The following is a 27,330-nucleotide window of genomic DNA, read 5'->3' as shown; positions in this document are numbered from 1 at the left end:
AGAAAAAATAATTTTTTCATGAAATTGAAATGTCACAAAAATACATTAAATTGACAAATGAGCTCATTGGGCTGAGCAGTGAATCATGAATTTTGGAACTTTGACAGCTGATTAGGAGAGTAGGATGACTCTCAACTTCACTCATTCCAGTTATTGACTTATTAGTACGTGGTTTAATAAGTATCTGTAAGATTTGTTTTTAAGTGTTCAGGAGCCTGAACGAATATTTTTCTTTAGCATATTAATTTGTCTTTTAGTATCTGGACTTCTTCTAAAATCATAGCACTTTAAGGCTGGAAGGAATGTTAAGATATTTTCTGAGTGATCATTGCCCAGCGACCCTGGGATCCACAGTGAGAGAGCATGGTAAGGTAGCATCTGTTGCAGATTTTATCTCATGCTTAGAAGTTCACAGAGCACCTTAAAGGGTGGCAATTTCAAGCTCACTTTGTAGAAACTGGGAAATGAGTTCGTCAGATTTCAAATTAACTGTGTGTCATTTAGCTTTGATCTCTCAATAATCTCACTCGCTTTGATAGTCACATTTTAAAGTGGCATGTGTATCACACATTCAGACTTAGTGGATACACACACATATCCTGGAAACCTGTTTTACATTTTCCCCCTCCTCTGTATCTCCACATTATCGTTTATCTCCTGTGTTAATTCCAAACTGTAAAATATATTTTCATTGAATAATTTCAAATCTGTGAGCTTGTAGTTTTAGGAAAAAGGTAAAGGTAGAATTAGAAAGCTTATCTTGCAGGCTGCCTACAGTGGCTCCCCTTCTTCTCACTGAGGGCCGTCGTGTACCATCCTCAAGCTTACCCCTCTCTCTTCCTTTCACTCTTCTGCTCTCTACTCTTCTGAGACTCAGAACTTCCCTGCCAGAGTCACATGCCTAGCAACAAGTGTAACTTTGGTTGTTGGAAAAAGAATAGAATAGAGCACAAAGCAGATGGAGGGAAATGACAGTCAGCACTCGGCCAGCCTGACCAAGGAACACAGACTCTCTTCCAGGACCCTCCCACCCTAGAGAGATTGGCGTCTTTAAATTGCCAACTTCTCTCGACTGGGCTGAGCCTTTACTTTTCTGCCAGTGCTGCAATCTGGTCCCACACCAGTTCCCTAAAGTGAGTTCTCTGCTTCCCTCACTTTCTCCTCATTCTTTCTCAGCAGCTGTAATTTTTTTTAATTAAATTTTATTGGAGTATAACTGATTTACAGTGTTGTGTTAGTTCCTGCTGCACAGCAAAGTGAGTCAGTTATACATATACATATATCCACTCTTTTTTAGATTCTGTTCCCATATAGGTCATTACAGAGTACTGAGTAGAGTTCCCTGTGCTATACAGTAGGTTCTTATTAGTTATCTATTTTGTATATAGTAGCGTGTATATGTCAATCCCAGTTTCCCACTTTATCTTTCCCCCACTTCACCCCTTGGTAATCATAAGTTTGTTTTCTACATCTGTGACTCTATTTCTATTTTGTAAATAGGTTCTTTTGTACCATTTTTTTAGATTCCACACATAAGCGATATCATAAGATACTGTCTTTGACTTACTTTACTCAGTATGCCAATCTCTAGGTCTATCCATGTCACTGCAAATGGCATTATTTCATTCTTTTTTATGGCTGAGTAATATTCCATTGTATACATATACCACATCTTCTTTATCCATTCTTCCATCAATGGACATTTAGGTTGCTTCCTGGCTATTGTAAATAGTGCTGCAGTGAACATTGGGGTACATGTATCTTTTTGAATTATGGTTTTCTCAGGGTATATGCCCAGGAGTGGGATTGCTGGATCATATGGTAGCTCTATTTTTAGTTTTTTAAGGAACCTCCATACTGTTCTCCATAGTGGCTGCACCAATTTACATTCTCACTGGCAGTGGAGGAGGCTTCCCTTTTCTCCACACCCTCTCCAGCATCCATAATTGTTTACAGAAACAGGCCAAGCCTCCATGATCTGATTCATGACCTAGAGCCTCAGAATACTGTTCACCCCAAGCTGAACTAAAAATAACTATGGGAATCTCTGCAGAAAACAAAAGGTCTGCTCTAAAAAAGTAGAACTGTCTTCGAGTTGAGCCCAGCTCCCAACCCACTGGAAGCCTATCTGACAACTCAAATAGGACTAGAGATCAGGGTGAAGAAATCATAATCCACAGTCTAGAATTGACTGCCTTATACCATGTTTGAATAAGCCAAAACGTAGAGAGTAACCAGATGGTCCAAGTAGAAAACAGTTTAAAACACTGTGTGCCATGAATGTACGGTTTCTGAGGATGAAACCATTTTTGCTTATGGAAACTTGACATGCATAATTTTGCCGCCCTGCTAAAAAGTTTGGAGGGAGAGAGTGCATTTTGCACTGTTATCACCACAAGTTTGACACATGCAATGAAATTAGGCAGTTGATTTATTGCTTCTGTATTTTAATATTAAACTGCACTGGAAAATACACAATTCAACTGCCTTGGAAAATACACAGTTTTGAAAATCACTCAAACTCTTCATGCTTCCTATGACCGTAGAACAGTGCCATATAGTGCTTGCAGTTTGCGCATGAGTGATGGTATGAGGGACCTCCTCTGGGGAATCTGAAATTAATTGGGAACCAGATGTCTGGAGATCTGAGTTCTTCCCAACTCTGTGTCTACAGGTATGTGACCTTTTGAATCTATAATTTTTGCCTTTCTGGCACTCTGTTTTTTCACCAACAAAGAGAATAATAATATCTGCCCTACCTATCTCATATGAATAGATGTGAAAGCAATTTGAAAACCGTAAAGCACCAGTTCATGTAAGAAATTATGTTATTTCCAGGAAATTCATCATCTGGAAATATGCTAGCTCATGGTAAATTCTAGCAGAGACAAAGAACCACAATATCAAATCAACTATTTAGAAATTAATATTTATGTTAGAAACAAATGTTTTACTTAAAGAGGTGTTTAATGTGCCTCATTTTAAATTGTTAGATGACTGTTGCTGGATAAGGGCAACTGGCTCTGGTTCCCTATCGCTGGCACTTCTCATCCTGTGACAAGTAGAGGCACATGATTAAAACACTGTCTAGAGGTGTCCTGCCAGAAAGCTGTAGCTGACTCCTCATGGGAATCCATTTTTGGATTCCCCATGTTTGATTGGATTACATCTTCCCCCAAAATATAAAATAAAATGCATTCTGAAACATAATGTGTGTTCAGTTTTGCTTTGCTTTGTTTTAATTTTAGGCACTGTTGATGATTCTTTGAAGCTTTCCAATTGAAATCACTGGTTGTTAATTGATTAATAATGTTATCAAATCGTTTTTGAGGCATTCCACATCCAAGGTGCTTTTTATGCATTCCTTCATTTAATCCTCACATCAGCCTTATGAAGTGGATGCATAATGATTTCCATTCTACAGATGAGGCAGCTGAGGCCAAGTGCAATTATGGTAACTTGCCCACATCATGCAGCTATTGATGAGTAGAACTGTGACTCAGACCACATCTTCAGGACTTAAACTTGTGCTCTTTACCTTGTGCTACCTTTGTAGCTCAGCTACAAAGCTTCCCTCATTTCAAGGGAAGTAGAAATGTTCTAATGTTAAGCCTGCAAGAAATTTAGAAGAGGTACTTTATTTAAAAATTTTTAAAAATCAAATAAACATTTTCTTTTTTTAAAGTAATTGCTTGATAGATAAAAATTTCTTAGGTTTAGGGCTTCCCCGGTGGCGCAGTGGTTGAGAGTCTGCCTGCCGATGCAGGTGACACGGGTTCGTGCCCGGGTCCAGGAAGATCCCACATGCCGTAGAGCGGCTGGGCCCGTGAGCCATGGCCGCTGGGCCTGCGCGTCCGGAGCCTGTGCTCCACAACGGGAGAGGCCACAACAGTGAGAGGCCCGCATACCGCAAAAAAAAAAAAAAAAAAAAAACTTCTTAGGTTTAAAGAAAAATCTACATCCTATAATTACCACATCCTATAACTTGTGTACCAAGTTGAAAGGACATGTTGGGTATATTTCAGAATCACTGTCTTAATGAAATTTAAGCTGCAGTTATAATAAAAGAAGAAAAATATGAAAAGTAAGTATGCCAATGGCTGGTTTCACATTTTATCTTGTGGGATAATCTCCAAGCTCTATGAAATTCATGGAGAAGAGGTTACATTAGGGCAGAGATGACAGATCATGGCGGGAGAACTTTTGATTTAGATCATTTAATTGCTTTTATTTGATTCCAAAAATTATATAAATGATAATCTCAGCAGATAGAGAGAGTAAAGATTAGTACTGGTCAGAGGCCAGAAATCATTTTGAGTCTGAGCATGTGCCCTGGCAGAGAGATGAAGGAAGGGAGAGACTCTTTTAAAAATGAAAATGAAAACGGCTGGGCTATTGTGGGAACAATTTAATAAGAGGTTTTGTAGAATCTTATTTAAGGGACACTGAGGGACATGCCTGCCAAAGGTTATCAAGTCCAGAGTGAAGTCTAAGTCACACATGCTGGGCTAGCCCTGAACATCCTTACATTTAAAAGCTTGCCGTTTTCAAAAGATAACCAACGAAAAAATTATGTGTGTGTGTTTTTGTGTGCACACAATATGTAATGTCATAATCTATATAAATCTCACATATGATATGCAAAGTCAGCGCTAAATAGAACCAGCATTTCTAGTGGACTAACAATGATTTTCACCAACGCCTTCATTTACAGATGAGAAAACTGAAGCCCAGAAAGGTTTACTGCTTTTAAAAAGATTTGCCAAACACAAAATAAAATGGGCTATGTCCCAAACCACTGAGAAGATACAGATCCAATTCTCCCATAACTGATACCACTATAGAATAAAATTCTCTCCACAAAAAAAAAAAAAAAAAAAAAACCAACCACTAATCCCCAACCACAATTCTTCTTACTTCTGGCAGCGTTCACTGCTGCAAAATCTACAACGAGAAGATTTATACCAGCTCCTGAAGTTTATGGCAATGAAACATGATCTATAAATCTCAAATTCTCAAAAAATAAAGCATCTTGTCACTGGAGAAACACAATGAGCTCCTTTGGGGCCTTCTTATAGATCCTGAGACCCCACTCTGAGCAGAAGACCCCTGACTACCCACCATGCTGGGGAAGGAGGAGGTGAAGGAGGAGGGGTTCTTCTGGAGAGAACAAGGTGGGAAGTTAGAGGAAAACCACTGCTAAGACCCATTTATGTTGGTGAACTAGGACTTGTTCGGTTTTTTTTGTTTTTGTTTTTTGATTTTTGCGGTACACGAGCCTCTCATTGTTGTGGCCTCTCCCGTTGCTGAGCACAGGCTCTGGACACACAGGCTCAGCGGCCGTGGCTCATGGGCCCAGCCGCTCCGCGGCATGTGGGATCCTCCCGGACCTGGGCACGAACCCATGTACCCTGCATCGGCAGGCGGACTCTCAACAACTGTGCCATCAGGGAAGCGCCTAGGACTTGTTTTTAAAGGGACAAAGCAGCATTTCAGCAAATCACAAAAATTGAAAATATTAAAGATCCCACATTCTCATCACCTAAACAATTTACTTTTTGTTTTCCTATTTTCTTTTTGGTCCATATTAATATGCAGACATATTTTCTGAGTTGTAATTTATTTCCTTTTCCTGTAACTCACTTGGATTTCTGTCTCAAGTCCCTTTTCCACACAATAGAAGGAAATTTAGTTTAGTCACTTCCTGATAAATGTGGCCAAATTCAGTGATTTCTCATTTCTGCCTTCTGTATTCAGTCCGTCAGGGTGCTCCCTGGTCTTTCCTCCTCTCCCCCATCCTTGGTATAGACGCTAAGGGGCCCTGGATCTTTGGGAAGGGGCTTCTAGCGCTCAGTATCGATCTGTCAAGCCTGTTCTGGCATCTGCTTACTGTAACCTGGGGTCCTCAGCCTTCTCCTTTAAAACCTGCCTTTCTGTCCCTTCTCCTCTACTGCTGCCAGTAGAGGGTCCCTGCACTGAGTCTGACTCTTATTTCTTCTTCTTCTTCTTTTTTTTTACTTTATTTTTTTGGGCACGCTGCGCAGCCTGTGGGATCTTAGTTCCCTGACCAGGGATCGAACCCATGCCCCCTGCAGTGGAAGCGCGGATTCTTAACCACCGGACCACCAGGGAAGTTCCTCTTATTTCTTTATACTCCCATCTCAGCTCAAAGGATCTCTCCTCAGTTCCCCAAATCTAAGAAGCTGACATCTTTGTGCCCTGGTTCCTCGGTGAGAGCGCCATCCTAGGAGCAACGCCTGCTTCATATCTCCAGTCACAGAGAGAGGGAATTTAACATATTTAAGGGGAAAAATTATTTAATATTTCATAGTATCAGCCTGCCACATCTATAATTGTCTTGTAATTGTAACTTTGCATTAGGGCCATTTTAACACACTACCAGAAGTACTTTGCTAGTAAGTCATAGTGGTCATTTTAGTAAGAAGTTACATCCATTGAGTGACTATAACATAATTTAGTTAATCATCCCCCCATTATTGGACATTTCCAATTTTTATCTATTATACGTAACACTGCTGTAAGAGTTAGTGGATTTTGAAAGAAAAACTTATTTTAACAAAAAGCCTGAGCATGCAATTTTATAAAATTGTTCTGAACTAAAGTGGATGGAGCAGTTGCCTGCATGATGGCCTGGTGCCCACTAGCTCTTCTCTTGCTTTTAAGATCATAAATAATTCTGCACATTAGGGGCTCAGGTTCTTGCCCTATGCTGACTGCTATCATTTGCACCACCTCAGCATTGTGAGAATGCAGTGTTTTGGAAGAGGTTAGAATCCTCGGTGGCCAAGAACTGTTATTTTCTGGGGACCGGATCAAGGAAGGAGACTGGACAGGTTAGCACATAGAATTTTCTCTTCATTGGCTTAAACTTAGCTACAACTTTATGGTTTGAAATTCCAGAGCCCTTTTTTTTTTTTCTATAGCAGTGAATATCTAAGTCATTTATGCTAATTTGCTGAACACAGTTTAAAAATTTCATCATTTAGGAAATTCAAGAACTGCATTGTGTTAAAAAAATAAAAATAGGGCTTCCCTGGTGGCGCAGTGGTTGAGAGTCCGCCTGCCGATGCAGGGGACATGGGTTCGTGCCCCGGTCTGGGAAGATCCCACATGCCATGGAGCGGCTAGGCCCGTGAGCCATGGCCGCTGAGCCTGCGCATCCGGAGCCTGTGCTCCGCAATGGGAGAGGCCACAACAGTGAGAGGCCCGCGTACCGCAAAAAATAAAAAATTTAAAAAAGAATAAATAAAAAAGCAAGGATTTTGATATAAAGCTAACCAAGAACAAGAAAATGTGAATATTCTGTTTTCTACAAACTAAATTTGCAAATATGCTTTATCTAAAGATACAAGATTTTTATAGAACATTTCCCAATGTCTACATTTTGAAGTCATTTTTGCTTTTATAAAACACATGGGCAAAAGGTAACCATCTTTTCCAAACAGAATTACAAGCACTTGGTGTTCAAGACCAGCAATACTGCTTCTAATAAATGTGAGAGATGACTTATGTGGGTTGGCACACATAGCAAAATAGGCATTTTGGGGTAGCAAAAAATTAGAAACAGTTGAATGCCCAGCAATAGAGAACTGGTTAAAATATTATGGCATGGATTTGGAATACTGTCGCTATTAATTAAAAACTGGGCATCTCTCTATGTACAGTTAGCAAAGAATTTCCAGGATGCACTGATAAATTACAAAAAAAAAATAACGTTCAGAAAAGTGTTTACAGTATTCTAACATTTGTGTAGAAGGAGAGAATACATATATATGCTTATAAATTCATAGACTATTTCTGAAAGAACATGAAAGGTAATACAAATTGCCCTTAGGGAGGGGAAACAAAGGCTGGGGACAAAGGAGTGAAAAAGAAGTTTTTTCATCATATAATCTTCCACCTCTGAAGGTTTGCACTGAGAACATATATTATCCATTTGAAAATGTAATTTTTTTTGGTGGTTCCTCAAAAAGCTAAACATAGAATAACTGTATGACCCAGCAACACCAGTCCTGGGTATATACCCAAAATAACCGGGACTCAGATACTATATGCCCGTGCCCACTGCCGCATTATTCACAATAGCTAAAAGTGGAAACATTGCAAGTGTCCACCAACAGATGACTGGGTAAACCAAATGTGGTCCATATATATAACAGAATATTATTCAGCCATAGGAAGGAAGGAGATTCTGACCCATCCTACACCATGGATGAATCTTAAGGATATTATGTTAAGTGAAATAAGTCAGCCACAAAAAGACAAATATTGTTTGATTCCACTTAGCTGAAATATCTAGACCAGGCAAATTCCTAGAGACAGAAAGTAGATTAGAGGTTACCAGAGGTTGCAGGGAGGGGAAATGGGAAGTTACTGCTTAATTATCACAGTTTCTGTTTGGGCTCATGAAAAAGTTTTGGAAATAGAGATCATGATGGTTCACAACATGTGAAGGTAGTTGTTAACACTGAACAGTACACTTAAAAATGGTGAAAATGGTAAATTTTATGTTTCATGTATTTTACCACAGTAAAAAAAATTCAAATAAAATGTAATCTAATTTAAAGAAAAACATCCTGTTTAACCTCTTGTCTACCAGAGGCTTCCCAGAAACAAACATTCTTCCAACCTGACCCCATCCTCTCAAAACAAATAGTACCAAGTGCATACTGAGTGCAAAGGTCCTCTGTTGGGCACTGCCCAAAACAGAAAGATATGTGGACGCACATTCAAAAGGGCTTATCACATAGCCTAGCCTAGCAGAGGTACCTGTCACTGTTGTGTAAAGCAAAAAAGATGCTGAGTAGGGATCCCAGCCATGTGTAGCTGGAGTGCGGAGGCAGGAGCAAACCGATTTTCACTGGCACATCCAGGATGGCTTGATGGAAGGAGCCGGTTATCAGCTCCTCTCTGCGAGGCAGAGAAGGACATCCAGGCTCAGGGGGCAGATGAGTTAGGTTGACTAACCTGCCTTACTGGGGGTGCACCTCTGAGCACAGGGCAGTGGTGTCCAGTCACTGGAGTGTGGGCCTGGGAGGACCAGACCGAAGGTGATTCTGTAAAGGCAGTTGAAGCCAGATGGTGTCAATTTTCAACTGTAAAATTCGTTTGGACTTTTAAATACTGGCTGTGAGGAAATAGCTTAGGCATTCTTTCTGTTCTTCCCACTATCCTGTTTACTATCTAGGAATGTGAGCTTCGTACCCTTATTTGACAGATAACTTTAACCATTTATATATTTTTTTTAAATGGGTTTTTTCCAACTCAAACTGTGTTTGCCATCTAGCGATTAATCCATGCCATTACAACACCCTGGTTCAGATTCCTCATTTCTCAGCACTGCGGTTAAAGCTCATAGGCCTCCAGACTCCGTTCTGTTGGTCGTGGCTTCTGTCTCAAACTGCACTTTCCCTGTGCCCTGATATGTACAGTATGTTGGCATCAGAGACCTCAGTAATGAAATCTGATCCCTCTGAGAGTAGTAATAATATTCACCTGGAAGAAAAATGTAGCTGTTTAGAAGACAACGCACCTTAGAAATTAAGTATTTTGAAAAGTTTAAGTAGGTTCCGATTTGAAAATTAACCCGTAGCAGCATCTTCGTGTGAATGCAGACTTCTCACATAAACTGGCGAGATTCTGACCATAAGGGATACCACAGTCATCTCCAGACTTTCTCTTCTTCCTGTGTGTTTTCTAGGGATAAGGATATTAACAGTCTAGCCTCCAAAGAGGCAATACCTATTTGAACACAATTCTCCAAATTTCTGACTTTCTGAATGCAGATCAAAGTTAGGAGCCCCACTTTCTGCTTCTGTTTCTTTTCTTTCAAAAGCTGTTCAGTTGGGACAGCAGACCAAGAAGTATTGTGTTACGTCTACAGGAGATTTAAAACTCAACATCAGTCATTCAAAATTCTTGACAGGCCCAGGGTAACATTTTGCATCTGAAGCAGAGTTTTCAGAGATGAATCAGAGTTTCTAAACAATGCTGATTTCTGCATTGGAAAATATACTGGGTTCAATATCTTTTTTTGCCCCTGAGATTTAGGCTGTGGGAGCTCATTTACTCAGTAATTACTAACTGAATGCCTACTATTTGCTGGACTCTGAGCTCGGTACTGTGGCTATAACTTGTTATACATAAAACAGTTAGGATAACGTCTTTTTCGAAACTTTATTATAACCCCTCCACCTCCCATGGGACCCAAGCAAGGCTTTTTTACAGTGAATTTTGTCCTAGGAAGGATTGTGCTATAGAGAGATAGTGGGTACAATTCCCACTTTACTGCCAAGTTCAGCTTACTTTTCAGGTTGTTATGAACGGTTAGCCTGGGTAACAGTTTCTGGCCTTTAATCCAGCAGCATCCCCTTCCCTGCCAAAGCCTGGAACGTGATAGAATGTATCGTAGGGAGCCATTCACTCAATCTCCAAAACGATGTGAACTGCTTGACTGTCATTTTTAACTGTTACTGTGTCTTTTTCTGTGTGTATGTGCAACTCTTTCCATCTGACTTTTGCAGGGAAAGCCAGAGATACCGGGTTTATGTTGTGATACCACTTCTGCCAGGTTTTGAAGGAGACATTTCAACCGGTGGAGGAAATGCTCTACAGGCAATAATGCACTTCAACTACAGGTGCCAAAGTTCTAAAATCCTCTGTTTACAGCTTTCAATCAGTTATGCATGTAAGCTGGCGAAAGCAATGGAAATGTTTCTCCACATCTATTCAGTGGAGCATTGAACAGATGGACACTTTGCTTTATTTTACTTTTGAATCTTGGCCTGTTTACTAGTTGATAAAATTCAAATAGAGCCTAAAATCATAAATGGTAGGCCTAGGACACATGACACATATAAAAGAACTAAAATATTAGTGTCTCTTTTATACTCATTGCCTATCACATATATAGAGTGCTTGTCTCCATTTATGAGGTATATATATACACACAATATATATGAATATAAAAAAGACTAATATTTTTGTTCTTTTAATATATATTAATATATTATAAATGCAGACAAGGACTTTATACAGAAACAGATATGAAGTCCTTTATACATAATTAATTTTTAAAGATAATTTTAAAATTATCTTTAAGCCACCAAACAGTTATTGAGCTTTCCATATTCTTTGCAGTAAGTAGATGAAAGAAAAAAATTAAATGCTTAAAATGGTATGATTTGCACATATTGGTTTATGATTTTTCTAGGCAGCAATCCTTCAACAAGGTTGGTAGTAATAGTCTCTGCCAGTAAGTGAAGCGTGAAGGTTCTTTCCTGTCTCCTGGAATGTTAATTGTTTTCCCTGCCATCACTTTATTAAAATTTTAGGGAACGTGGTAAGTCCTGTTCTCAATATTCTAAAAAGCAGAGTTTCCATATTCACACAAAAAGGCACATGAGACTTCAGACTTGGCCAGTGGAAGATTATGAGGGGGGTTGAGAGGTGCTAGCTGGTGGGCGGGTGTAGAGGGTTGCTGTAGAAAGTGATGGAAAGGCCCCCCTGACGTTCTTTTTGGGTCGCTTAGCTGAGAAGAGGTAAATGGACAGGCCTGGCATGAATCCAGCTCCCAATTATAAGCTCTGTGACCTGAAGCACAAAAGAGCCCTACTCAGGATCACACTTAATAAGTCAAAGCAAGGACTAGCGCCTGGATATTTTCTTTTAATATCCCCTGTTCGTCAGAACCACCTGTAGTTTCCCACCTTTCTAATCAAATTCTTTTGTGGGGGAGGGACAAATGAAGTCTTGTCCCAAACCCCCAGTGTGTAAAGCAGATAAGGGTTCAGGGCCTTGGTCAAATTGGGGCCGGGGGCTTAGATGCCCTCTTGCTTGAGTCCACCTCCCTAGAGGCACCTCCTCAAGACCTAAGGTCCTCCAGGCACAGTTTGAGCGCACCACTGTGGTGGAAATCTTCTTTTTTTTAATCCTCTTGCTTCTTTCCGACTTTTCAAGCTTGTATCTTTCTGTCTGCCAGGGTTTCAAGTAAGGCGTTTTGTTTCATCTGGGGTAATTTTGCCTCATTACAGTATGAGAAAACTTTAACTGTGCTTTGGTCTATACACTTGGATTGAAAATTTGCCCATTTCTAATATTATCTGATTTATAACATGGCAAACAAAGCTTTTCAAGTATTTAAGGCACTTAATGTTTTAAGTATTTAAGGCAATAATGTTTAATTGGATTTTATCCACTTCATTTGCCATGCTAACATTATTTTTGGAATATTATTGATTGTAATTATTTTCTGTAACTATTTTCTTGGGTGTGAACCAATTGAATGAAATAACGTGCTTCGCTTTTGTTCAGCAACCAAAACTATAACCTTTTATTATGCAAAAAAATCTCTATTTTCTGGCATCATCTTTAATAATATCAGCATTTCCCAGGCATAACTGTACTTTTAATTACATTCACAGAGCAAAGTAGATGGAACATAGAATTTTTTGTCTTGTCGGTCTTTATAATTCATCGACTATTATAAGAGTCTTGAGAAGCAAAATCATTAGTAGAGGCAGCTATTTGAGACTATATTTTTCACTTTTAAGGGGTTTTCTGACTTTACAGAGACAGCTCAGGTATAATAGTTTCCTTAATCCCAGAATTACTCTGCTAAGTTTGCCCTTTTCACCTCTGAAAGTAATATGATTCTGTAAGTATTCTTATCTATTGTGGCATTCTAAGTTTATCTTTGCAGTCGCCACATTTTCTAAGTGGGAAAGCTCATTCATAACCCATCTTTTAAAAATAGCATCTCTTTCTGAAATCTAAGATCAATTTTATAACTTTTCCATTTACGCACTTCAGAATAACTTGTCCCATCAATAACATTACAGAAGTGACATTGATTTTTTTGGCTTTTAAAAAATCTTCTCATAAAAGCACTTGCTCTATTTTTATTTGGATTAGGACTCTACCCCACAGATATTGCAATTGAAACCTTTGAAACCTCTATAATTATTTCTTTCCTTTACATATGTTCAGAACCATGTGCAGAGGAGAAAATTCCATCCTTGGACAATTAAAAGCAGAGAGTAAGTAACTGCTTTTCTTTTCCTCCATGGTTGTTTTTGGTGACATATCAGTGATTATTAATGTTTTCACAGTGTGGTTATAGGACTCTTCACAAAAGGTAGCCCACAAGATGCTTAACAGAAATAAATTACTTATTCTCATTAAACTGTCCAAACAGATGTTCAAATGAAGACATCACAGCATGAGCTGCATAGGTGATAAAAATGAGAGTATGTTTACAATTTTTTATAATTTATTTTTATTTATTTATAATAATTGTTTTGATAAGAAGTGCGATTTGTAAGGCACTTCAGAATGACCCCACATGTATCTTCTCCTGCGATCCTTTACCACGGTCCTGGGAAGTAAGCAGGAAGGTGTCATCCCTGCTTTAAAGATGAGGACGCAGTCAGCATGTATGTACGTGGCCTCCTACAGATGTAGAAGTCCCAGGGTTCTCACACACTGTCATATTTAGGGAGGAAAACTAATTATATAACCATTTTAACACCATAACACTTGACTAAATCTTCAAGGGTATTATACTGGAGGTAAGTAAATAAGAAAAAAACCCACAGTAATACCTTTTACTCCTGAAATTCTTCACATTTTCAAAGGCACTTTCTCAGATATCTTAATTGATCCTTCCTGCCACAGGAAGGTCTAAAAGGTCAGGAGCCACCGCAATCATATGATGCCCTGTGGTGTGGCGTTCACATACGCTATCCACCTCAACTGAGGTTTTTGAAAATTTTAGTTTACACTGGGAGCCTCCTAAACGTGGTGCACTGGGTGATGTATCAGAATGTGGGGAGAACAAATTAGGCCTTCCATGTCTGTATATTTTTCCTCAAAAATAAAGAATTAGGACATTAGCAGGAATGGTATAGTAAGGATCCCCCCAAATCCACGCCTACATAAAAGCAACAAAAACACTAACAAAAATTGTCAAAAATCAACTTTTTCAGCACTCTGGAAATTAACCAAGGGCAGGTAACAATCTGTTTATTCAAGAAAGACAGCAGAGAGCTTCCCTGGTGGCGCAGTGGTTGAGAGTCCGCCCGCCGATGCAGGGGACACGGGTGCGTGCCCCGGTCCGGAAAGATCCCACATGCCGCGGCGCGGCTGGGCCCGTGAGCCATGGCCGCTGAGCCTGCGCGTCCGGAGCCTGCGCTCCGCAACGGGAGAGGCCACAACAGTGAGAGGCCCGCGTACCGCAAAAAAAAAAAAAAAAAAAAAAAAGGCAGAATCTTGGTAAAAGCAGCAAGCTTTTTAATTTGCCATATGCCCATCCCCCTCTCCTCATTTCACAGTGGCCTTGGAAACCAACTCCCCATCACTGTGAAAGAAAACCAACAGCCTAGCAGCCACTGGAAGGAGCCAAATGGGTTTGAAGCTCCCATCCCCCAACAATTCTCAGAGAATTGTCCTAATTTCACCCGTCTGACAGTTTAAAAGACTTTAAAATGGCTAGTTTAACTATGTTCAAAAAACTAAAGGCAACAAATCTAAAGACTAAAGAGAAGTCTAAAAACAATCTCTCCCCAAATAGTATAAAAAAATAGAATTTTTTAATTTAAAATTTTTATTAATTTTTTTACATAAAAAGAACCAAATACGAATTCTGGAGTTGAAAAGTATAACAACTGAAATGAAATGTGCATTGGAAGACTCAGTAGCAGATTGGAGTAGGCAGATGAATCAACAAACTTGAAGATAGGTCAGTTGAGATTATCCAGTCAGAGGACCAGAAAGAAAAAAGAATGCAGAAAAATGAATAGGGCATTTAGAACAGCCAAAATAATCTTGAAAAAGAACAAATTGGAGGACTCATGCTCCCAATTTCAGAACTTACTATAAACCTACAGGAATAAAACCAGTGTGGTGCTGATGTAAGGATAGACATATAGATCACAGGAATAGAACTGAGAATCCAGAAATAAACTCTTATGATTATGGTCACTTGACTTGCAACAAGGGTTCCAGGACAATTCAATGGAGAGAGAATATTCTTTTCAGCAAATGGTGATGGAACAACTGTATATTCACATGCAAAACAAGGAAGATGGACCTCTACGTCACACCACATACAAAAAATAAGTCAAAATGGATCAAGACCTAAAATGTAAAAACTGAAACTATAAAACTCTTAGAAGAAAACATGGGCACAAAGCATTATGACCTTGGATTAAGCACACGTTTCTTGGGTTTATAACAAAAATATAAAAATGGATAAATTGGATTTCATCAGACATAAAAGCTTTTGTGCTCCAATGGACACTATCAAGGAACTAGAAAAAAATGACAGAATGGGAGAAAATGTTTGCAAATCATATCTCTGGTAAGGGATTCCTATCCTGAATATACAAAAGAACATTTACAAGTCAACAATAAAAAAATAATCCAATTTAAAAATGGGCCAAAGATCTAAATAGACATTTCTCCAAAGAAGATACACAAATGGCTAATAAGCATATAAAAAGATGCTCAACATAATTAATCATTAGGGAAATTCAAATAAAAGTCACAAGATACAACTTCATATCCACTAAGATGGCTATAATTTAAAGCATAAAAAAGATAATGATGAGAATATGAAGATATTGGAACCCTCATATGTTGCTGCTGGTCATTCAAAATGGTGTGGGTTCTTTGGAAAGCAGTTTGGTAATTCCCTAAAAGTTAACCATAGAGTTACCATATGACTCAGCAATTCTCCATAGAATATACCCAAGAGAACTGAGAACATATGTTCACACAAAAACTTGCACATGAATATTTCTGGCAGCATTATTCACTACAGCCAAAAGGTGTAGACAACTCAAGTATCCATTAATGGGTGAACGAAGAAACAAAATGTGTATATCCATACAGTGGAATATTATTTAAATCTAAAAAGGCATGTACTGATCCATGTTACAACATGGGTGAACCTTGAAAATATTATGCTATGTGAAAGGAAGCGAGACACAAAGGCCACATATTGTATAATTCCATTTTTATTCAATGTTTTTAATAGGCAAATCCCTGGAGGCAGGACAGTAGATTAGTCATTGCCAGGGTCTGGGGAGAGAGTGGAATGGGGAGTGACTTCTAATGGGTACGACATTTCTTTTTGGAGTAATTAAAATGTCTTAAAATTGGATAGTGGTGATTGTACAGCTTTGTGAATATACTTTAAAAAAAACACTGAATTGAATACTTTAAAGAGGTGAATTTTATGGCATATGGATTTTTAAATGACTTGGAAGTTTAAAAATAATGAATTAAGCTTTTAGGACTACATAATTTTAAACTTATCTATTGGTGTGTGGTATTCAATAATTTTTCACTAATGGTCTCCTCAATCTAAAAAATCTTAGAACTTTGGACATAAGACATGTACATCACCAATAATAAATAATTTCAGGGACTTACCTTGTGGTCCAGTGGTAAAGAATCCACCTTCCAATGCAGGGGACACCGGTTCGATCCCTAGTCTGGGAACTAAGATCTCACATGCCGCAGGGCAACTAAGCCCGCACGCCACAACTATTGAGCTCACGCGCCTCAAAGAGAGAGCCCGCGTGCCGCAAACTACAGAGCCCAATGCCTTCTGGAACTCACGCACCACAACTAGAAAGAGAAAACCCACACGCCGCAACTAGAGAGAAGCCCAAGCGCTGCAACGAAGAGACCGCGCCTTAACGAAAAGATCCTGCATGCCTCAACAAAGATTCCATGTGCCGCAACTAAGAGCCAACGCAGCTAAAAAATTAAGGAAAATAAATAAATAAATACTTTCAAAAGGTGTATCTAATTTTATCCAGGACATAGATTTACCAGAGTATTACCCTATCCCTATTTTCTAACAGTTGAAAATTAAACTGATAGTGAATGAGTAAGGTTCTAAAAGATATATTGATTAAAAACAAAATCAGGAAAGCCATTCGGTAATAACAGTGGCTAGTAAAAATGCAAAGGTGAGGTTATAGGAGAATAAGAAGTCAGAACAAGCCTATTATTTAGTTTCTCAACCATAAAAGTGTCCTGAACTTATTATAAAGCATTTTCTTTGGCTCTGGACCCTTTTCCTGCCTCTGCCTATTTTGGGGAAAAATTGGATTTTAACATAAGTCATTTCAATGTTAAGCCCTCTTATGAAAAGAGTTCCAAGTACCCTGGGAACAAGTCAAAATCACGCATCTCAGTGGGGAAAATGTTCATTGAACATGGAAGAACAGATTAATTACATAATGCCCCTTTTTGAGGTACAATGTAGTATTGTTGGTTTTGTTTTTGTAAATGTATAGTGGGTTTTAAATAAATGAACTAACTAATCTCTAATTGGATAGAGAGCTGTAGTTTTTAGAAATAACAAAACTGCTGCTACGAATATGTTAAAATTCCTGAAAAGAAAACCAGCTGCGATTAGTGTATGATTTTCTGATACACTAATCTTCAGGGATTTAGTGTTTAATTTAAAGCATTTCTTTATTATTTTTATAATTGTTGTGAATTATGGCATTTTAGCAGCCAATTTCGTTTAATTTAACCCAAGGTCTAGAGGTATTCAGTCAGGATTAGAAACGTACATATAGGAAGTGCTTGTTTAAGCAGCAAAAGCCTGTGACAACTCTTCAAGTCCTTTCACAAAGTGTCCTTATAAACATAGAGTCTATCGTATCAAACTTCTCATCTTTCGAGCTATCGATATATATGCACCAACGTTCACAACAGATATGTCTTAGGGGCCTGTATAAATCTTCAGATTCTCACATACCTCCATAACATGTAAGTTGGAACCCCTCATGATTCTTTTCTATCTATTGCTTCTTATTAATACCTGTCATGCTCCTGGCTTCCTGATATTTTCTTCAGAAGGCACTGTTTCGGTATATCCTCACACCACAAGTTAACATCACCAACTTTGTACCTGTTACTCGTTGAGCCAGTTTCCTTCACAGAATAAAGTACAGTCAGACCTCTGTATCTGCAGGTTCCCCATCCACACATTCAACCAACCGCAGATACAAAATATTTAAAAAGGAAAAAAAAAAAACCCCAGAAAGTTCCAAAAGGCAAAACTTGAATTTGCCGTGTGCAGGCAACTATTTGCATAGCATTTACATAGTATTAGGTATTATAAGTAATCGAGAGATGATTTAAAGTGTACGGGAGGATGTGTGTAGATCATACACAAATGCTATACCATTTTATATAATGGACTTGAGTAGGGCAGATTTTGTTATCCTTGGGGGTCCTGGAACCAGTACCCTGTGGGTACTGAGGGATGACTGTACCGACCAAAGTAATTTCTCAATTTGATTTGTCTTCTTCTCACTAGAGTGTGTGGTGGATCCATTCACCTCATTTGACAGGCCACACTTTAATTCATCAAAATGTCTGCTTTCTGGCTTGGAACCTTTGTTTTTCTTCTGGTCCCCGTGACTGGCACTCACCCTTAGCTTTCTTCTTAAAGGTATTTTTCATAAAGAAATAAAGATTTTTTACCACTTCACAAGAGCTATTTTGGGGACTTCCCTGCTGGTGCAGTGGACAGAAATCCGCCTGCCAGTGAAGGGGATGCGGGTTTGATCCCTGGTCCAGGAAGATCGCACATGCTGCGGAGCAACTAAACCTATGTGCCACAACTACTGAGCCTGAGCTCTAGAGCCCGTGAGCCACAACTACTGAGCCTGGGCGCCACAACTGCTGACGCCCACATACCTAGAGCCCGTGCTCCACAACAAGAGAAACCACCCCAATGAGAAGCCCGCGCACCGCAGTGAAGACCCAACGCAGCCAAAAATAAATAAAATTAAATCTAAAACAAAACAAAACAAAAAATCCTTTTAAAATAAAAGGTATTTTGTAGCAAGGATGAAGGAGTAGGTATGGACTGTGGGCTGTGAGGCTCGCCCACTAGTTGGAGTGTTGCTGAGACTCTCCAGACCTGCTGTGGAATGGCACAAATCTGTGCCTTAGGAAATTACAAGTTATTACGTCTTAAGCTTTTCAGGCTGCTAACAGCCAGTCGGTATCGTTAATCTTTAAAAAATATTTTTAAATAATTTCAAACTTATGGAAGAATTTCCAGAACTGCCATATACCCTTCATCCTGATTTCGCAAATGTTAATAAATTTGCCTTCTTTGCTTTATCATTCTCTGCAGATAGATAGACAGATAGACAGACAGACAGGTGGATGGGTTTTTTCCCTCTGAACCATTTGACAATAAGTTGCAACCATGATGCTCATTTACTCCTAAATAAATGTGTGTTTCTGTGAAAAAGCAGGACATTTTTAAAGCAGCTATAGTTCAATATAGAAATTACTGAAATTAACATTGATATAATACTATTATCTTGTTTGCGGACCTTATTAAAATTTTTCCAATTGTCTTACTAATTAAGGTCCTTTATAGCAAAAGGGGGGGAAATGTTTTTTGTGTGTGTGTGGCCCAGGCTTCAATCAAGAACATGTGGTGTATGTATCTTTATTTTCCTGTAATCTGAAATAATCCCTCAATCTTTTTTTTTTTGGAGGATGAGGGGACTTTCATGACCTTGGTATGTTTGAAGAGTACAGTTATATTTTGTAGAATAGCCCTCCGTTTCGGTATATCCATTGTTTCCTTGTGATTAGATTCAGGTTATGCGTTTTCAGCAGGAATATCACAGAAGTGACGTGCTCTTCATATACCATGTCAGGAGGAACATGGTGTTGATTTACCCCATTACTGGTACATTAACTTTGATCATTTAGGGAAGGTGGGATCTGCCAAGTTTCTCCACTATAAAATTACCATTTTTCCCTTTGTAATTAAATATTTCGTGGGAAAACACTTTGAGTCTATATAGTAAATATTCTGCTTCTTATCAAACATTCACCCACTGGTTTTAGCATATATTAATGATTCTGCCTGGATCCATTATTACACTATGATTCAGTTATTATTACTATATTTCTAAATGTTGATTTTTTAGTTCCATTGCTTCTTCTATATTTATTACTTTCTTCTAAATTTCTTAGTTGCAATTCTACTATAAGAAAGTTTCCTTTCCTTCTTCCCCACTTATGCATTCATTCATGTGTGGACCTGTGGATTCTTATGTTATTCAGTGGGTAATAATTTTGATGATCAGCTTGCACAGGTTTGGCCAGTGAGGGCCTTTTTAAGCTTGCTCCTATGTGCTTTGGACATGTTTCCATCAGCCTTTTTTTCTTACTGGCACAAGAGTTCCAGACCCATCTGGTATATTCCCAGAACTAGCCCTGCAATCAACCATTTCTCCAAGAAACCTAGGTTCTTTTAGTGGAAATTGGCATTTAGAAACCAAATTCTGGGTGCTAGATATGATCATTACTACTGGGATATTACTGCTTTAGGCCTTTTGTATACACGTTATCTATTATATGTCTATCTATCTGTCTATTTATCTATCTATCTACCTATCCATCTATCTACCTATTATCTATCTATCTCCATACTGATACTTATAATTCCAGTCCCATGCCACAGGATTCCTTCTGTTATCTCTGATATATATACTTCCTCAATCTTAGAATACACAAAAATCTGTAGCCCATACTACTATGAAAAATAAATCTCACTAGAATTCAATATTTGTTTACAGTTCTTTTTGTCTTTAGCCTAAGAGTATATGCTCAAAAACCAGTGTTGAAAATTTACTTGGATTATGTTATTAATTTGAAATACAGTTAGGTTCATTGCTTTAATTTGTATTTCATTTTAGGCTTTTCTTTTTTTCTCTGTCTTTCTTGATTAAGTGTGTGTAACAGACTTCCAATAGGCAGAACTATACAAAAGGCATGCTTAGACAAGTGCCACTCCACTATACTTCCTTTCAGTTTCTTCCCCACCCATCTTTTCCACCCTATTCCACTCATCCCCTATTGGTAACCAATTTTGTCAGTTTCTAAGTTATTCTTGCTGTGTTTCTTTTTGTACAAATGAGCAGATACATGTATATTTTCTTATTTCTCCCAATCTTTTGGGAGAAATCTTTTGGTACTTTTCATAAGAATAGCATACCACATATTTTCTTGTGCATTTGTTTTTTCATTTAACACTACATCCTGGAATCACTCCATATCAGTTCATAGCGATTTTCATTCCTTTTTAGCTCTGCATAGTCTCCCATGTATAGATTTGCCATAGTTGATTCAATCATTCTCCTTTGTATGAACATTTAGGTTGTTTTCAATATTTTTCAATTACAATTATGCAGTTGATAACTTTGTGCATATATGTTCTTATTTGTTGGAAGTGTATATTTAGGATAAATTTCTACAGTGGGAATGCTAGGTCAGTAGGTAAACACATAGGTGGTTTTGTTAGGTATTGCCAATTACCCTCCAAGTTTGTACCAATTTGCATTCTTACCACCAATGTAAGAGAGAGCTTGCTTCAACCCAGTCTCACCAATAGAATATGTTATCTTACTTTTTTTTTTGCCCAATCTCATAGGTTAAAAAATGGTTTCTCACTGTGGTTTTAATTTGCATTTCTGTTATTATGAGTGAGAATGTATGTGTTTTCAAATGTATCTTTTCGTGTGTGTGAATTGTCTGTTCATGTCTTTTGCCTATTTTTCTGTCAAGACTTTGATCTTTTTCTCCCTTCAGTTATTGAGTTCTTTATATGTTCAGACTCAGTTCTTTGTCTGTAATGCATACTGCAAATACGTTCTTCCTCTTTGTCATTTGTCTTTGCTTGTTGTGTTTTGTGTCATGCAAATATGTTTTTTTTTAATTTAGCCAACATTATTGATCTTTTATTGGCTCTAGATACTTACAAGCCTTCCCTGCGCTCAGGTTACCAGGAATTCACCCTGTTTTCTTCTAACACTTGCATGGTTTCATATGCTTACATTTTCATCTCTGATTTATTTGGAGTTCTTACAATTGCTGGGAGAAATATATATAATTTTTATCTTTTTCAAATAGCTATGCAATTGTACTAGCACCTTTCATTTAAAAATTCTAGTCCTTTATGTAAAAAGCCCTTTTTCTAGAGATGCAGCCTTTATCATATGCAAAATTTCCATACCTACTTGCGTCTGTTTCTGGACTTCCTATTCCATTCAGTGGTTTGGCTGTCTATTTATGTACCAGTTCTACACTATTTTAACTATACAGACTTTATAGTATGTGTTAATATAAAATATGGGAAGGTTTATTTGTAAATGGAGGAATCTCTGTATATTACCTATGAACAAACTTCTTTCCAATATACCTAAATTTAATAGATACACTAACATCAGCAGTAAAATAGAAAGCATCAGTAATACATGGAAACTTCAGTAAATGAAACATGAACTACCATTGGTTCTATTAATATGCTTCAGATTCTTTTAAAAATTTATGTTCTCTTTCTATAAGAATCTAAGATGGTTTGGTTCCACTCCATTTATTCTTAGTATCAGACTTTGCTTATCCAGGGCGATTGCTACGTGGGAGAGGGACCATAAAATCTCATGACTAACACTCATGCCAGAGTAATGAATATGGGTTGGTTTGATATGGAATGCATTTCTTCTTATCACGTAAATGACCCTCACATGATGAGAGGACAGCATTTTAAAGTACAAACCTAGTACTGCTTGCTCTGAATAAAATTCTCCGAAGTCAAATGTACTTAGAATTCTTTCCTAATCCTAATGTACTTAGGATTCTTTCTTTTCCTTTAGTGATTTAGAAGGAGTGTTATTTAATTGCCAACACTCTTACTTACCCAAAGTCTGCAAAATTTATCTGCTGCTTTGCGCTGGATATGCTGCAAAGTATGTGTACATCGGGTAGTTTGGGCTCACATCCTGCATCTGATTTAAACAGCGGCAGGTGTCAACCAAGGCAGATGCAAATGTCACACTGAAATCCTGGGTTATCTACTGCAGCTATACTTTATCACTCTTCAGTAGTTGCTCACCAAATCATTAAAATAAAATGTTCATATTTGAATTTATCTTTGGATTACCTCGGCATAAGAAATTCTTAGAAATCACTTCAGTATGATATTTTAAAATTGTATCTCCATTCATATTAACAATATAAAACTCTTCAGAAAGCAAAAATAGATCCTAGATGTATTCTGAAATTATACACACACACATACACACATATATTTTACAATCCATTCTTAACCTGTTTATGTGGTATATTTGTTTTGAAAGACAGTAAAATTTAAGGTGCCATTATTGAGCTTGGTCATATTAATTTTAGTGATTTCTTATTTAATTTACAGTCGGCAATCAGTGGATAAATTACATATCCTTCTGTGGTCTTAGAACACACGCAGAGCTTGAAGGAAACCTAGTCACTGAGCTTGTCTATGTCCACAGCAAGTTGCTAATTGCTGATGACAACACTGTTATTATTGGTAAGTACTTGGTCTCTAATTGTATTCCTTGTTAGTTGACTTACCTCATGCAACAATCTTTCTTTTTATTCCTCTAAAGCTTCCTTTGCAGTTGAAAGGGACAGTCACACAGTTATCTAAAACATTTCCGAAGCAATCTTTTTTGCTTATGTCCTGTCTAATCCCTGCTTTTATCTATGAAGTAACAGAGGCACAGAACAATCAAATGGCCATCGTGTAAATTACAGTGTCCAGAGACAGCAATTTAACCCAGCAGTGCAATAATCAGCCTGCTCTCATTAATTCTTTATTATTTCCTTATTTTTATTTTGAAGCCAAGTACCTAGATTTCTGGGCTTGGAAGGAGGAGATGTGGGGAGGGAAATGTGTCACAAATGAGTACCTCATGGTAATTTGTACATGCACGCATCACACCCACCTAAGCATTACCACAGATCTGAAGTTTTGCGAGAGTTAGGATCGGAAGGATATTAAAATATTGCTGCCTCTGTGCTTACCATTTTTTCCCCGGAGTCAATGTTTTGGACGTTATTAATCAGAGTGCAGAGCAGACCAGCTTTGTTGGGGGCGGGAGTGAGGTGGACATTGTGTAGTAATGATATGATGTAGTCCTAGACTAAGGTCTGCAGTCTGTTCCTGCAGTCCTCGCCCCACTGACAGATTCAGGAGAGTTACTGGTTGTACATTCTACCCAGATTAGATCTTGACCAGAGGGGTGGGTTTGCAGCTTCATTCTTGTATACACCTGAAAAGCTTCATTTTCCCATCATTGAATTGGTTTGCCTTCTAATATCATGTTACACAAACACTGAAAGGCCAGGAGGAGAAATAGAGTATAAATAACCAGCCAGATAAATGAATTGACAAGGGTGGGGGGATGTTACTTAGAGATATGCTGTGTCCCACTATTGGGAATTCCACTCATCCATTTTAAATAAAATATAGTTTCTCAGCTATAATAAGATACTTAACTATTCTTTAAGAAATTAAGTGTCATGGGGTGTTTCGAAAAATTTTGGCAGTAAATATGCCTTTTCCAGGTCTATCCGCCACTGAGAAAAGAAAAAAAAAATTCATACCTAGGAGTAATGAGACTGTCTTGTCTGGAAGATGATTTGAAAAGAAAAAGTAGTTCAGAAGCCAGAAAATATATAGACCACAGTGTGGTGATACATATATATATATATATATATATATATATGTGTGTGTGTGTGTGTACACACACACAGACATTCTTTTTTTTTTTTTTTTTTTTTTTTTTTTTGCGGTACGCGGGCCTCTCACTGTTGTGGCCTCTCCCGTTGCGGAGCACAGGCTCCGGATGCGCAGTCTCAGCGGCTATGGCTCACGGGCCCAGCCGCTCCACGGCATGTGGGATCTTCCCGGACCGGGGCACGAACTCGTGTGCCCTGCATCGGCAGGCAGACTTTCAACCACCGCGCCGCCAGGGAAGCCCCAGACATTCTTTTAATACTTATCGGGCATTTAAGAAAAATATCTTGTGTCTTCAAGTTCTTGCTCAATAGGGATCAAAGCTCTTTAAGGATTTATTTCCTCCCTTACTTCCCCCAATATACAAGTTTTCTCTTATTTCCCACAAGCTATTCTGGTCTTGCTTTTCAGAAGCCAATCTCAGAATATTTTTATATTGAATTTGGCAATGACAGTAAGGAAAGGAAAAATATTGATTTTGCTGAAATGAAAAAACAAACAAAGCCAGATAAAATTCAGTTGATCTCTTCAGCAAGATTTCAGAACTCTTGAAGTAAAAATTGACAGATGTAAATATTTTCCTTTTAAAGGTCATTTTGACCTTCAGCCTGCTTTACTTTACATCAAGTATAAATGCAAAGTAGTTTTCAGTATCTGAGCTAACAGTTAAACAGATTTGTAGAGTTTTTTAGTTGACTTATTTTCTTGAAAGGTCTCTGACCCCTCAAAGGCTACAGTTTATTTAGGCTAGCAATAACTGATCCATTTTGCACGTCATTCTTACCGACTTTCTTGAAACTGAAGATGTGGCCTTGGGAGTATGACGAGGTCTCACTTGTTAGTCTTCAGAGGCTGCATTTCTTTTTCTCCTTCCCCAAGGGCAGAACACATTTCCCCCGTGGAAAATCCACAGGTACTTTTGTTCTTTTTATCTCAGTGGAAACTCTAGGAGAAGCAGGCTTGTTATTGCTGCTCTCAGATATCTGGCCTGTTTTCATAACACAGACAGAGAACAATGTTTAAAATTCTCAAAGAGGAACTTGAGAAGTTAGGTTGACAGTATTTTACAGGTGTTAAGCAAGTAGTTGAGAGCTTAAAAGGAATTAAAGTAACCTGTGATTAAATTTTCTAACATGGCAGACTTATGCCAGAATTATTGCATAGTTGACGTAAGAAAAATGACTAATGGTTTATCCTCATTTTTTTTCCTCACAAGGAAATACTTGGTTTCTCACATTGGGATCTCTTTTGTGTGTAGCTTTAATTATCTCTTACCCCCGGTGGCCCTGTTGGTCCCAAAATCTGTGACCAAGTCCAATTTTCTAGTTCATCTTACTGGCACTTAACAGAACTAACATTTATTTGCTTTCCTAAACAAAACAAGGCTATCCTTAAATAGAATTTAAGTCTATCCTGTTGACTAAGTGAAATGATTTTTTTTAGTATTCACTAATCCATTGCACAACACAATAGGGAGATACAAAACATGATCACACAGTGCCACTGCCCTACACAGCTCATGGGCTACAGGGGAGGCAGGTATTCTTTCCACGAAACACCAGAAACATCGGGATGGATATTGATGAACTGGTGCGAGAAGGTCCAGAGACTGTCAGCGAAGGTGGGTATGTGGGAAACTATGGAGAGAGAATGGATATCAGTGCTTAAGGGGCAGGCTCGAGAGCAGCTGTTGAGAGTCTGTAGTTGAAAGGCCACCCCAGTAAAGAGCGAGTCCCGTGGGTCTCAACCCTGGCTGCCTTAGGTTTGCCTGGTGGCTTTTTTTTGGTGGACTATCCTTTTTTAATTAAGCTATTATATATAGTAAATTGCATAAGTGTACAGCCTAATGAATATTCACATATGTTTACATTCATGTAACCACCACCCAGAACAAGATACAGAATATTTCCATCACTCTGACAGGTGTCTTCCTGTCTCCACTCAGTCAATCAGCCCCTAAAATGTTTTCACTGTCACCACAGAACAATTTTGAACACAGATGAGTTTCAGTTCAGATAAATGAAACTATCATTTAGGGGGAAGATTATTCATGTCTGCAATTTACTTTCAAATAGATTCCCCCCCCACCCCCGAAGAGGGATTAATTGATAGATGAAGGGATGGAGTGGTATTAGGGGAAAATATTAATGCCTGGTTCCTACTTCCAGAAATTCTGACTCATTGGTCTGGTTTGAGACCCAGGCATCAAGGTTCGTTTGCTTTTTGTTTTTGTTTGGCACCAATATCTTTTGAAAGCTTCCTAGGTGATGCCGCTGTGTAGTCAAGCTGAGAACTCCCAAACTGGAGGCACAGGGAACACAAGCGGGTAGAAAGTACTGAGTAGCCCACTGACGCTCAGTTGAAGAATCAGTTTTCCTTTAAAACAAGTCAGCTAGAACAGGGTAGAGTTTGTGTGTTAGTTGTCTATTACTGCTGTAACAAATGACCACAAACTTACTGGTTTAAATCAGCACAAATGTATTATCTAACCATTCTATAGGTTAGAAGTTCAACGTGGGTCTCACTGGGCTAAAATCAGGGTATCAGCAGGGCTGTGTTCCCTTCTGGAGGCTCTAAAGATGAATCCATTTCCCTGCCTTTTCCAGCTTCTCCGGGCTGCCCACATTCCTTGGTTCATGCCTCCCTTCTTCCATCTTTGAAGGCAGCAATGTTAGATGTCTCTGAAAGTTCTCAAA

General features: G+C 38.4%; 1 protein-coding gene across 5 annotated transcripts in view; it reads left to right on the top strand.

The window, feature by feature from the left end:
* The window catches only part of PLD1 (phospholipase D1), a gene marked incomplete at its 5' end in the record, with an annotated part of 202,545 nt that overhangs the window by 154,211 nt on the left and 21,004 nt on the right, over positions 1–27,330 (top strand). For all 5 annotated transcript variants that reach the window (XM_079923385.1, XM_079923388.1, XM_079923387.1 and 2 more), the window contains 3 exons: positions 10,545–10,658; positions 13,009–13,058; positions 23,288–23,422. In XM_079923385.1, the coding sequence (XP_079779511.1) occupies positions 10,545–10,658; positions 13,009–13,058; positions 23,288–23,422 (299 nt within the window). The remainder of the gene's footprint in view (positions 1–10,544; positions 10,659–13,008; positions 13,059–23,287; positions 23,423–27,330) is intronic.

Source organism: Stenella coeruleoalba (genome assembly GCF_951394435.1).
Source record: "Stenella coeruleoalba genome assembly, chromosome: 5".
In the NCBI taxonomy this organism is placed as follows: Eukaryota; Metazoa; Chordata; class Mammalia; order Artiodactyla; family Delphinidae; genus Stenella; species Stenella coeruleoalba.
This window is presented reverse-complemented; position numbering and strand designations above follow the sequence as displayed.